A 14,168-nucleotide genomic window follows, 5' to 3' on the forward strand; every position below is an offset into this window, starting at 1 on the left:
TCAGGTCATAAATTCTGTCACATGTTTAATGTAAAATAATTGAAACAAGTTTATTCATTATGTAACCATTCATATACCAAAATGAACTTAACAAAACATAGATTCTTATGACACTAAAGTTTATTCAAAATGACCTCCGTGATTTTGAATACAGGCCTTCAATCTGCGCGGCCAGTCGTCTATCGCAGCACGAACGAGGTCCATGTCAATATCGGCGGCTGCCTTAATCAAGGATGTCTTGAGTGACTCCAAATTAGGATGAGGCTTTGAGCACGCCTTTTCCTCCAAGTGTTGCCATATCTTGTAATCTAACGGATTCAAATCTGGACTGGAGGAGGGCCAGTCTTCGTGCCGGATGAAGTCGATTTCACGCGCCGCCAGCCAGTCTTGAGTGCTCTTCGCTCTATGAGCTGGCGCCGAATCTTTTTGGAATACCCAGTGCCTGTTATTGAACATGGTATGAGAAACAGGTTCCACAAGGTTCGTCAGGACTGTATTTTGATACACAACTGCATTCGTTTTTACACCTTTCTTACAAAAATGTACCTCTGTTAAGCCCCAATAAGAAACTCCCAACCATACCATGAGCGAGGATGGAAAATGACCTCGTTGGACACGCGGAATATGGTTGCTCGCTTCTTCACTACGGTGTGCGTACACCTTATCATTTTGTTTGTTGTAGCTTTCTTCTACGGTAAAAAATTTTTTCATCCGAAAAAAGAATTTCCCGATATTTTTTTCCCGCGTACCGCTTCAACAAAGCGCGGCATCTCTTCAGTCTCAGGTCCATTAGACGAGCATTCAAACGATGTCCTGTTTTTCTTCGATATGCCCGAAGCCCTAAGTCTTCATTTAACACCCTTTTCACCGTGGTTCTGCTTAACCCTGTCTGAAGGGCCAACAGTTTCTGCTTACGTTTGGGATTTCTTTGAATTCGCGCCTTCACAGCTTTTATCACTGCTGGAGTCCTAACAGACCGAGGGCGACCACTTCTTGACCTGTCATCTAGACTAGAGTCTTCATTGTATCGTTTGATGGTACGATAAACGAATCTTTTGGTTATATTCAAATTTTTCAGTATGTTAAAAATTTGAATTGGCGCGTAACCGCAACGATGCAACGCAATAACTGCAACACGGTCTTCTTTAAGCGTCCACTCCATATTTAAAAATGAGTAAAATTCTAAAAGTTTACATTTTTATTTTCATGAATAATTCGAAATTCGAATTCAATAAACTTTTTTGTGGCCAGCATTCTAAAAGAAAAGTTTTTACTGTGTGACAATACTTATGACCTGACTAGGTATATTGCAAGTGAAATTGAAATTCGATTTTAGGAAATCAAATTCAAAGAGAAATAATGGATCCATCAAGTCTTAAAGAACGCTCCCTGTTTACCTTATGACCATTGTCCTTATTTTCGTACCCAGTCTTTTTGGCCATACGATTACCTTTTCTTAAATAATATATAAATTAAAATTAAATTCACCTGAATGGCAGTTGCATCTTTGAAAAAGTAAGTGTTCAACCAACAAGTAAGTATTCAACAATTGTGCCAAAAAAGGCATTTGATTTAAGGATTGAATACTAATAGGGCAGTGGTTAGTGATATATAGACTCTGGAACTGTATCCAAGCTAATTTATTCACACGTTAAACGTTAAGGTGTACCTTGTGTTGCTTAACAGACACAGAAACAAAGGAATCGTGTTTTCACTCTCCCGATTTTATCACTTATGATGAAAACTGGATTTTTATTGTTAATCGTAAGTGGTTGCTTAGACCCTGTTTCAGCACATAGACAATGTCCCAAATGAAAGCGTACCCCTAAAAAAGTCATGGTCACAATATACCACAGCTCCTTATCAAATGACACCAGCACTATTAGTGTGTACTGTGAGCTGGACATAATGGTAGAGAAGCCCAAGTTGAAGTCGTCGTGGCCTAACGGATAAGACGTCCGATGCATTTGTATTGAGCGATGCACCGGTGTTCGAATCTCAGGCGAGTACCTATTTTTCTAATGAAATACGTACTCAACAAATGTTCACGATTGACTTCCACGGTGAAGGAATAACATCGTGTAATAAAAAATGAAACTATAATTTGCGTAATTACTGGTGGTAGGACCTCTTGTGAGTCCGTGTGGGTGGGTACCACCACTCTGCCTATTTCAGCCGTGAAGCAGTAATGCGTTTCGGTTTGAAGGGTAGGGAAACTTATTCTCAAGGTTGGTGGCGCATTTACGTTGTGGATGTCTATGGGCTCCACTAACAACTTAACACCAGGTGGGTTGTGAGCTCGTCCACACATCTAAGCAATAATAAAAAAAGAAGCTCGCAAATCCCCGGCCAGACTGTCAATCGCACGTCCCCGCTGCTCCTACACGACAACGCTCGACCTCATACGACACAACCGATGGTCTCGAAGCCACAAAGCTGTCTAAAATAGGGTATTGTATTAGGAAAAAGGACTTGTAATCTACTATATACTAAACCTTCTTAAGTAAACAGGTACCTAATGCTTATAGAAACTGAATTGAGAGATACCTGTATCTCACTAACATTTTCAAGACAAGCTTTCCTAAATACAAGTTCCGAATAATAGCAACAGGACTGTCGGCCTACTGAGTAATTTCATCCGCCACCGCCACATTTACCACCGCCCTGCCCATTTCTGCCGTGAAGCAGATAAGCGTTTCTCATCGTTCATTCATTGTACTGTGAACACTGGGAATTAGAACTCATTTCTTATATGGTTCATGTCTATCGGCTCCAGTAACAACTTAACACCAGGTGGGTTGTGAGCTCGTCCACACATCTAAGCAATAATAAAAAAAAGAAGCTCGCAAATCCCCGGCCAGACTGTCAATCGCACGTCCCCGCTGCTCCTACACGACAACGCTCGACCTCATACGACACAACCGATGGTTTCGAAGCCACAAAGCTGTCTAAAATAGGGTATTGTATTAGGAAAAAGGACTTGTAATCTTCTATATACTAAACCTTCTTAAGTAAACAGGTACCTAATGCTTATAGAAACTGAATTGAGAGATACCTGTATCTCACTAACATTTTCAAGACAAGCTTTCCTAAATACAAGTTCCGAATAATAGCAACAGGACCGTCGGCCTACTGAGCAATTTCATCCGCCACCGCCACATTTACCACCGCCCTGCCCATTTCTACCGTGAAGCAGATAAGCGTTTCTCATCGTTCATTCATTGTACTGTGAACACTGGGAATTAGAACTCATTTCTTACATGGTTCATGTCTATCGGCTCCAGTAACAACTTAATGTAATTAACTTAATTTGGTCGGTAGCTTCACAGGTTTTAAACTCCGAGAAGGCTTAATTCAAGCCTTATACTAAAAATAATTGGAAAAACTAAATTAATGCTACCACAAATTCGGTACCTATTGTATCTATCTGTCTTTGAAATGTTTAGTTTATTACAAATATCTGGTTATTGGCGGGAGCGCGAGGAGTGAAGTTATGTGATTTGTTTAATTTTGTCTATTTAGTGTTTCTTCAGGTTTAAATGTATAATAACGGTGGTTTATTTACTGTTTAGTATCTGTGAAAATGCACAAATGTAAGAAAATAAAACAAAGCCGCTGGACGTAACTTCTCGGGATCCTCCAAAAAGTCTACTGAAAAAGTCTTAGTAAATGACCACCATTTCACTGAGATTATATTTCATCCCATATTATCTCATCTTATCTCATTTCATTTCATGCCATGTTTCATATTAATCAACTTCATTTCATTTCATTTCTATCATTTTTCATATAAAACATTAAATAAATTTATAAAAGATCAGGCGGTATGGTATGACATCTTTGCCTTTCCAGTTGGAAAAGTAAAACTACTACTATATATTTGTCAATGCTGTCACTGGCATTTCTTGTTCCAGGTCTGTTTTTTGTTCCTTATGAAACGTGTTTAACTGCATAATAGAAATAGCTTTATAAGTTTGTTCATTTGTAAGACACGAATAGATATAGGACCACAAATGTATTCAGACTATATTTGGCAAAATAAAATGGCGCACTATTTCACTACGTACCGTAAAATGGGGCGATTAGGGACAAATTCCAACTTTATGAGCAATTTTAAGGTAGTTGTTGATGTATATAATGCTATATCAGGATCAAAATGATTGAGTCTTGGGGGCACCTTTGCAATCTAATTTAAAATTATGCAACTAGCATTCCAGTTTAAGCAAAAAATGCAAAAATAGGTGTAATCCCTATTTACCCGAAAATTGCGGTTAATTGGGACGAAATGAGAAATTTGCTAGGGTTGGCACTACTTTTATTTTTATATATAGTTTTAATTTATTTATTTATTTAGTTGCACCAACAAAGTGATCATCAATAAAAAAAATTGAAAAACTGACAAAAGTACATGGCAGACATCACCTCAATTATAGGTGCAATCGACAGTGCAGTAACAACAAAATATATATATATATATATATATATATATATATATATATTTACACATATATAGTGGGCTTTCTTAGAAACGGTTTATATTTCTCCGTTCTTGGTAAGTACTTAGGGGCTGATATTTCTATCTGGGTTAAGAGATTAGGTGTGTCGGTTATTCCATGGATTAATCAAATGAATACCCCCACTCTGAACAAATATTAAATATTTTATTATGTATTACTTAGACATTTTTGTCCACCTTGAGATTTCATTGATCTTGTTACATGTCTCTGCAAAATCGACTTACTTATATTAAAATGCTTATCTATTTCAACTAAAGACTTATTCCCAATTTCGCTTCGATAAACCAGATTTTTACCAACAAATTTAAAAAATATTGTTATAACTACATAGACAACCCTACAAACCTGTACCTATTTATATTTAAGTCGTTTCCATTTCACGTATTCTCATCCCAATTGACCCCTTTTTCGTTGTTATTTGTACCTAAGACGTCCCCAATATCCCCAAAAACAACAGATTTTTACATGTACTTTTATTTAATCAAATACATTAAAACCAATAACAACTAAGACTTACCTTTAATATATATGCTGGTTCAAACACTAAATAACGTTTATAAATCATAGTCGTCTTCTATTAATATCAAATAAATAAAAGAGAGCAAAGTTTCTAGCACTAAAATAATTACCACCACAGGCAGTTAATTTGAAACGCGATTTTTTATAAGTTAGCAGATATTAACATGCATATTCAGAGTTGTTTTGTGAACTTTCAACATTCTACTATTAAACTACAAAAAAATGGAAGATTTTGCAATGAATATAAAACTTATATTGAGCGTCGAAAGATTTTCCCGGTTTTTTCCCGATTCGCCTTTCAATCCCTAATCGCCCCATTTTACCGGTACTACGTAGTATCTATGATAATAATTGTCTGTGATTATTGAAACAAAGAGAACACTTGTCGAGAATACGATTTTTTTATATTTTATAGTTTATATTTTGTACCCATAATTTTGTTATAAAAGACTATTTAAGAAACAAGAATGGGTTCAAAAAAGCATAAGAAAGAAGCAAAGAAAAAGAAGCATAAGAGTAGGTCCCGTTCGCCACTCGAAGGTGAAGAACGTGAACGAAAAAGGCATAGGAAACATAAAGATCGCAAGCGAGAGCGCTCCCCTGACGGTCAGTAACAACACTTTCGATAAAGCTAACAAACGCCAGCCTTTGATGATGATCATATGTGCCAAAAAACCACGTTTCAAAACTATGAAATACGGATTCACATCCTAACTCGTAAATCCAAACAAAACCGTTTGTTTGATTTAAATAATGAATTGCATAGGTCATCAACAGAACTGGCTGTTATTAATTATGACAAGATAATGGCACACTGTCTGCTCGTTATTTCAGACCCGGTGGCACTGGAGCTCGGCCACCGCGTCCCTCGCTCCGTCATTAAGAGGTAGGTATTTTATAAAACGATGGAAGGTTCCTGATTTGAGTAAGGTTGTTTTTGCTGCAGAAAATAATACAGGAAACAAAATGAACTACAATGTACTAACAATTTATCACCAATAATTATATTGTAAAGTACCAATATCATACTTCTACGTATAGTGTATCAATTAATTCTAAATGAAACTTCCTCTAGAAAGAAACAATAAAAGAGACAAACATTAATCAGAAATGTTTGAAAACAATGACAACTTCCAGCACCTAATAATTACAATAAAAACAAATTTAAAAGAAACCTAGTCTAGCTTTGAAGTATGCTTTTATCACAGCACAGCTAAAATTCAACATCATGTCTTAAGTCGCAGTTACATTGTGGTGCCTGCGGACTGTAGTAAATCATATCAAACCAGCTAAACTTGTCTGTCCAAACATTACAACTATCAACTGAAATGTAGGAAAACGACCATTGTACTGTACTACTAAGGTTTGCAAGGACTATTCTTTAAAACAAAAATAAATGACGAACCCAGTGAATGAACATTATGCCACTAAAAAAACCTTTAAAATGTCATATTTTTAATATGTTTTATGCTCTGTAAGCAGTGTATTTAATTAAAGATCATGTGACCTGTGAAATCCACATTCTCTTATAAACTGAGTCTGGTTGCGGGCTTTCTGCGTATTAACTTGTGGGTTGTTGAAATAGAAATTTCACTAAAACAACAAGTAATTATTTTTAGCTAGAAATTATCCTTATTGTCCTGCAGTATTCATTGGAATAGGTTTTTGATTCTGTTCTGTGCTTAGTACTTCATACTGCAGTTTTATTGTTTATTCTTACTGTCGCTATATCTATGTTTGTTTCTTTTTTCTATTTGTTATGACCAACTCAAATTCCCATCCTCCTTACTTCTTAATCAAAAGGTTGCATTAATTTATAAAGGCAAACCAGCCAGCCTACACATCACTAATGTGTTTAAAATCAGCTGAACATTGATTACAGCTACAACATTAGAAGTAAAGTTTTACTTCAACACAGTAGAATTAATACAATATAGTATACACATAGTACAGTATAGTATAGTCTACACATAGTATATATATATATAGTATACACAAAACATAGATACATAAATAAAAAAACATACATACATACATAGATACAAAACAACATAATTAACAGACTTTTATCTGTTTGTATACACTTATATCTGCCACCACGAAATGATTTTTATGCTGAAATAATACAAAACGAATGTTGTTACATTATAATCTGTCCACAATAAGAAATTGAGATTTATAAATTAGGATTAAACACCAGATATCTGTTTGTTACAGTTCAAGAAGTGCCTGTCGACTCGCATCAGCTGAAAGATGACGAAACTAACCATTCTCGAGGAGACAGTGAAGATCGGGATCGCCGCATGCGTGCTTTGCATCGGCCAGAGAAAAATGAATCTGAAGGGTAATAAACTAAACTGAACATTGACTGAAGTGACTACTTCTTGAACTCTTGTACTTATTTATGACCTTGCAATGATTAGTAACATCTTCTTTTCTGTGTCTATCTAATCATACACAATTTGATGGGTAACATAAGTATTATTATAATTATAATTCCACTGGGTAGGTTTGTTAGCTTATCTATCTTGAAATTACATTACGAACTATTTTTATTACTTTTTATAGGGACAAGAGTGTTGAGTATGAACGTGAGAAAACCAAGTCTCCAGTACAAACACAGAGTGGTGGAGCACAAGAGAGCTTGTCCATTGAAGAGACCAATCGTCTACGAGCTAAACTTGGACTTAAACCACTTGAAGTCAATGAGAAACCTGCTGGTTTGTAATGTATTTTTATCGCTTTTGTAATGTTTTTTTATTTTTTTTATTGTGTTAATATATTGTATTTTATTTAATGTACAGACTATATCACGCATAACGAATTTGTAGTGTTATCTTTGCCAAGAATAAACAAACAAAATAAAATTCTGATTTTTTGCCATTTTTATATGGTTTTAGTCATTATTTTACACAAATTGTCCAGGTTAATATTTTCATAAGATAAATTTAATAGGTATATTATAACAAAATTACCCACTGCTTACAAACTTTTAAATAGATTGATCTGTATCTGTCCATGTAGTGGAATTTATTACAAGTGTCAAGCTCTAATAAATAAATAAAACAACAAATAATTTCACTGAGGAACTTTAAATTCTTTTTTATTGCGTTGATAAATTAACGTATTATATTAAAGTCATTAACAAATCAACGTCAAGGTACATATAGCTTTTATTAATATTGTGTTCACAGTTGTCTTCCGACCGCGATCACTAACTAAAACTTGCTGTTTAAGTGTGAGTTCTACTATGGTTTTTATCCATTCACAGATGATGGTAAATTCAAAGATGACCTTGGCGAGTTCTACCATAAGCCGGCTACTAATATCACTGAACAGAAGAAAACAGAAAAACTCAAAGAGAAAATAAAAGAGCGGAAGGAGAAGAGGAATATTGAAGAGAAGTATGAAATACTATATTTTTGTTCCATTGATTGGCTTTAATTTTTTGATATTATTGTAATAAACGATAAAATATTACATTATATTGAGGAATAAGTACTGTTTGAATAAATGATCATCATAATAAAAACCAAATGAAATAAACTGGAAATTAATCAATTTTTTTTGTAATATAATGCATAATTTCATTTAGATTACAGACTACCCTACTCGGTGAAGGGTCTGACGACGATGACGCGTCAACCTGGGTGAAGCGCTCCAGAGCAATAGAGACGCAGAAGAAAGAAGCTGCAAAAAGGGTGAGCATACAATAAATGCATTTTTTAGCTGCTGAGAACAAAAATCAAAAATCAATAGTTTTATCAGTTTGATCCATGACCTAAACACCACAGAGACACCATAAGATATTAATGTGAAGCATGTGTGTACGCAGGCGGCCATGCTGGACGAGATGGACGCGGCGTTCGGCGTGTCCGCCCTGCTGCCCCCCCGCGCGCCCCCCGCGCCCGCCCCCTACCGCGCGCCCAGCCTGCGGGGGCTGCGGGTCGCGCACCAGCTCGACGCGGTACACACACCTTGTCACTCCCCCACACATTAATGGGAATACTAGCTGGCTATTTGATTTTGTGGTCATCCAAAAAATTTAATAAAATGCTAAATAATTTAGTTCTGTACTAATCACAGGTTGGTTCTAACTTTGAGCATTTCAATCACGCGTTGATTATTTTCGTTTCACGATTTCTAATCTCGTGGCGACCACACATGTTAGTTCTAAATACTACATGTAACAAAAAATCTGTATTAATAGATCTATAATCTGTACAGTTGGAAGATGAACGTGAAACCATTCTAACGTTGGCTGATAAAGAAATATTAGCTGAAGACCCAGAGGATGTGCTCATCAATGTCAATATTGTTGACAACGAGCGATACAAGAAGGTAAGATAACTGTTTTTACTATTTTACTTACATACATCAGTCAGTGAGATACCATAATAAATAATATAATGGGTTTTGTTCAGAACGTGGAAGAACGCAAGAAGGCGCGCGCCGGCTACCAGGCTTACGACGAGGAGGCCGAGCTGCAGGCCTCCCTCGGCTTCCGACGCTCCGTACTCTCCAAATACGACGAGCAGATCCAGCCCGACGGACTCGACAAGGACAAGGGCTTCGTCATAGGGGACGAAGCCTCTCTCGACGCTCACAGGCGCAGAGAGCTCTTGGTGAGGCCCGCGTCGCGCCACGCCGCGTCACGCCACGCCGCGTCGCGCCACGCCGCGTCACGCCACGCCGCGTCACGCCACGCCGCGTCGCGCCACGCCGCGTCACACCACGTGGCGGAGCGTTAACGTAACTGTGTATGTGCAGCTCGCGCAAGGCCCCGCCTCTCGTCGCATGGAGTCGCTTGCGCTGCCGCAGCCGCAGCTCGCAGCCGACTACATGGACCAGCACGAGATCCAAGCCAAGTTCAAGAAGACTAAGAGAAAGGTCAGTGGCCCCGCTCGTCGAGCGTCGCGCCGGCGCGGGCGGACCCGTGTGTACGTGTGTGTTTGTGTGCAGGGCAAGATGCGGACCAAGCCCAAGGACGAGCCCATCGACGCGGACACGTACGACGCCGCCGCCGCGCCCCTCGACACCGACGACACAGGTTTGACGCGTCCACCAGTCTTTTGTAGTAGTTTAATCTCACGTTTGTATGATCATCATATTATTTCAGCCCCGTTTCGAATAGTTTGTCGCTATAGTGTCGGCGCGCCCTGCTCGTCCGCATCTAATGAATTATTAAAGTTCTTTAAAAAAACTCGATACATAACATACATATTTTTTATAATTTACATAATTCTGATTATTTGAAACCTTACAACAATCCTGTTCCTTATCGACCTAAAAATGTAAATAAAAGCGGGCTGTGCCCTAAAAACTAGTTATCAATCGACCTGTCGTACCCTCCGCAGACGTGCGGGCGGGGGCCGCGGCGCTGGTGGTGGACGAGGAGGAGACGGAGCCCGACACCGAGCTGCACGCCGCGCTGGCCAGGGCGCGCCGCCTCAGGCTCAAGGAGGTGCAAGATGCCGCTGTGCCTAAGGTATCTTATATATTTCATAGATTCAAAGGTTCACTGGTAATAATATTTGAAAGTCATTAAAAAAAAAAAAATAAGAAGAAAAAAAAACATGTGTGCAATTCACACGTGGTAGAAGTGAAACCTTCCAAAATTAAAATACAATTATCCTAAACGTCTTAAGTATATGTAAAATTTTGTCATTAGTAAATAATTGTAAGGTAGCGCCCTCTGTGAATTGATATTTTAATTTCACGCATAATCCTAAATTAAAATTCACTACAAGAGCTTTCATACACACGTTAGTATTAAAAAATCTCACAGATGGCGCTGTATTAAATAGTATGTATATTTCTGTCTCATTCTTTGCTGGCTTCATCCTACACATTTTTGTATTTGTGTCTCTCACCTGTCGTTTTTTCCGTTGCATCCGGTTTGAAATCACAACGATTCTAAAGAAGTTTTCACTTCAATATTTATTAGATAAACAACTGTCGATAGTAAAATGTTTGCCGTGAAGGGTCACCTGCTACACCCGCCTGACTCTATTTGTTGTTGTACTGAGTGCCTGATGTCGTAAATAGGTTTAGTTCTAAAACTTGGTTCGGTTCAGGTGGAAGAACTCCTGGAGCGCGTGAAGGAGGAGCAGGTGGAGGCGGGGCCGGAGGGCATGCTGTTCGACGCCACCGCAGAGTTCTGCCGGACCCTCGGGGAAGCCCCGGCGTACTTCGCCAAGCAGAACCCGCACTCGCCGGTGAGTGCTGCCCACGGGCTGCTGCGGACAGCCGGCCGGACGATACACGCGTGGCCTTCATAAGCTTCCCCAATTTTTGAAACTGAAACGCATGACAGTTTCCCGTGCTTCCCCGTGTCTCCCCGTGCGGGCTCACGAGACGTCTCCAGCTGAATTTACACGATCTCGTTGCATCGTTTTCTCGTATTACATTTATTTGCTTCAATACAAAAATCATGATCACACATCACAACTTCATTCTAATTGGTGACGCACAGGAACACAACCCGGACATGGACGTGGAGGAGGCGGCCTCCGGGGCCTGGAGCAGGGTGGATGTTGACAGCGAGAAGCCGGCCGACCTTAAAGCGGGTAACTGTCGGCACGTCCAGGCCGACTCTTAATTAGTGCATATGTCATCACACTGCGCTGCCCCGAGACCAGGGCGGCTGCAGAGTATGGTAGTGCACCTAAAAAAAAATTTCTGCTCTCGAATAAACTTTGATTTGAAGTAACCTAAATGGCGGGGCGAGAAGCGACCCTTGTTGTTAAATGCATGTTCCGGGGCAGGGTCGGGCGCGGGCGCGCTGGCGGGCGAGCCGGCGCTGGGCGCGGGCGTGGCGGGCGCGCTGCGGCTGGCGCTGAGCAAGGGCTACCTGCAGCGCGCGGGGGCCGCGCCGGCGCCGCCCGCCGCGCACTCGCTGGCCGCGCGGCACTACTCCATCGAGGACAAGACCTACACGTAACCGCACTCTATACATCTCTTCTATTACTTTCAACTTAAAAATCCAAAATTAAATGCGCTTATAGTATTGCCATTTGCAGCAAACACCGTGTGAGCTCACAATTATTGCGCTCTGTTAAAGGTCATCGTTGAATTGAAAGTATATATTTGTCCGCAAAAGTGTGCTTAGTGCGAGTTTTCTAACGTTAACCCAATTTTATATGTTTGAACAGCACCCCTAACGGCAAACGATCCCATTCCATACAAATATAAGCTAACTTTTACGCTATCCAACTAAAACTCGCACTAAACACACTGAAGACTTTACAATGTCGTCTCTTAAAATGATGAAGTTGACGCTGCGCAGGGACGACGACAAGCACGGGCGGCGGGAGCGCGGCTACTCGGGGCCGCTCACCGACTTCAGGGAGAAGAGCAACTTCCGCCCGACCGTGAAGTTGGACTACGTGGACGACGACGGGCGTCCCCTCGCGCCCAAGGAGGCCTTCCGCTACCTGTCGCACAAGTTCCATGGGAAGGGCCCCGGCAAGAACAAGCAGGAGAAGCGCATCAAGAAGGCCGTGCAGGAGGGGGTCAGTGCCTCCGACACTTCATTTTATTCTATAGGCAAAGAATTGGAGTTGTCAATAAATAATTTTATGAATTACTTATTACAAAATATCCAAATTTTCGTTCTTAAGAAAAGTAATTTAAAAGCCAAAATGATATTTAAAAAAGAATTGTTTAACGGGAGCTCACCCGCAACACGACGTCAGTCACTTATTTAATTAGTCAAGTTCCACGCTCCCTCGTTCACTGTTTGCCTGTGTCTGCTGCGCCACAGCTAATGAAGAAGATGAGCTCGACGGACACTCCGCTGGGCACGCTGCAGATGCTGCAGGACAAGCAGCGGGAGACGCGCTCGCCCTACGTGCTGCTCAGCGGCGCCAAGCGTGACGCGCCACACTAGCACCCCCCCACATACTTGACGATGCGTTGACGATCTAATGTCACATTCAGTTTGATACAGACTTACAAATTGTAATATCAATTCATAATTAAATCAAATAAAAATATAATGTGCTCCTGTTTCTTTGATCCTAAGATTGCGCAATTCGCTATAACAAGTGTCCCGGGCAGGGGACGGGGGGAGGCGGAGCCGGGGATCCCCCTGCCTCCGCCCGATAACTGCAAAGAGAAGTGAATTGTACAATTACATTCAAATAAATTGATAAATGTAGTGGATTGTTTGTTGTTTTATTTTGAATATTAGTTGAGTAAACCTCTGAAGTTCAACGTCGACAGATAAATAAGCAATGAATGTATTGAAACGCATCTGCAATGTGAGCTTGTCGAGCTGCACTCTACATTACACATTACGACTCACGTTATCCTGAAAAAATCTCAGAAGTCTGAGAAGAAGTTCACCAAGAAATTCTATTCGTCTACATATTGTGTCTGAAATGTCAATCATTTCTTAAGCTCATTTCGCAAAAGTTTATTACAAAGTATTTAATTAAAATTATTACCTAATTACTATAGTTATATATATATATATATATGTCTATATTATTGTCCTTGTAGACAGATGAACATACGGCCCACCTGATGGTGAGTGGTTGCCGTCGCCCATGGACTTCAGCAATGCCAGGGGCAGAGCCAAACCGCTGCCTACCGCTTAATACTCTCCATAAGCCTCGTTTGAAGAAGGACATGTCATGGTGTCGAGATGTTGAACTACCGTCTAATCAACATAGTGACTGCTTACAATTATCAAAAAGAGTCCATTTTTCATTGCAAGTGACAATACTGTTCAAAACCCCTTTGCTTCTGTTAGGCTTAGTGCGAGTTTCAAAAATCGAATCGAATGACTCGCACCGAGTGTACGCTCTTCACGGTGAAACGTGCGGAGCTCTGAGTGCGAGTTACTCGATTTGCAGGACGTTTATTCATCTTGAGAAGCGTAATTTTTTTCTTTTATATTGGTAGCACGTAAGGTTTTTTTTAAGGCGTTTAATTGAAATGCCAAGCTTTCTAACGATATTTATAATTAGTCGGGTAATGGGTAATGTACCTGTGCTTAGTGCGAGTTTTTTTAATTACTCAGTCGATGTTAATGTTATGTTTAATTTGTGTGAGTTTGTATCAGTGCCACCTAGTGGTAAGCTTATGAATCTCATTTTGTGGGAGAAAGAAGGTTTGTTTATGTTG

General features: G+C 39.9%; 1 protein-coding gene across 2 annotated transcripts; it reads left to right on the top strand.

Annotated features, from left to right (window-relative positions):
- The first annotated feature begins 5,361 nt into the window (after positions 1-5,361).
- LOC114247291 (U4/U6.U5 tri-snRNP-associated protein 1) lies at positions 5,362-13,202 on the top strand. Of its 2 annotated transcripts, XM_028180227.2 has the most exons (17): positions 5,362-5,642; positions 5,871-5,922; positions 7,254-7,380; positions 7,605-7,756; positions 8,308-8,440; positions 8,632-8,737; positions 8,872-9,003; positions 9,264-9,377; positions 9,461-9,661; positions 9,807-9,926; positions 9,999-10,086; positions 10,394-10,524; positions 11,114-11,254; positions 11,512-11,605; positions 11,804-11,975; positions 12,325-12,550; positions 12,802-13,202. In XM_028180227.2, the coding sequence occupies exons 3-17, from the start codon at positions 7,340-7,342 to the stop codon at positions 12,925-12,927; spliced, it is 1,977 nt and encodes a 658-aa protein (XP_028036028.2). In that variant the 5' UTR covers positions 5,362-5,642; positions 5,871-5,922; positions 7,254-7,339; the 3' UTR covers positions 12,928-13,202. The 2 variants fall into 2 exon arrangements, with proteins under 2 accessions (XP_028036028.2, XP_028036021.2); XM_028180220.2 differs by lacking the exon at positions 5,871-5,922.
- The last annotated feature ends 966 nt before the right edge of the window (positions 13,203-14,168 follow it).

The sequence above is a fragment of the Bombyx mandarina genome, chromosome 12, assembly GCF_030267445.1.
Source record: "Bombyx mandarina strain Sakado chromosome 12, ASM3026744v2".
NCBI lineage: Eukaryota > Metazoa > Arthropoda > Insecta > Lepidoptera > Bombycidae > Bombyx > Bombyx mandarina.

Excerpts from the sequence above, each read along its gene's own strand:
- LOC114247291 (XM_028180220.2), top strand. The coding sequence starts at position 5,504 with ATGGGTTCAAAAAAGCATAAGAAAGAAGCAAAGAAAAAGAAGCATAAG. Across the intron at positions 8,441-8,631 it reads AAGAGGAATATTGAAGAGAA|ATTACAGACTACCCTACTCG; the intron begins GTATGAAATACT and ends AATTTCATTTAG. Across the intron at positions 9,927-9,998 it reads TCAAGAAGACTAAGAGAAAG|GGCAAGATGCGGACCAAGCC; the intron begins GTCAGTGGCCCC and ends GTTTGTGTGCAG.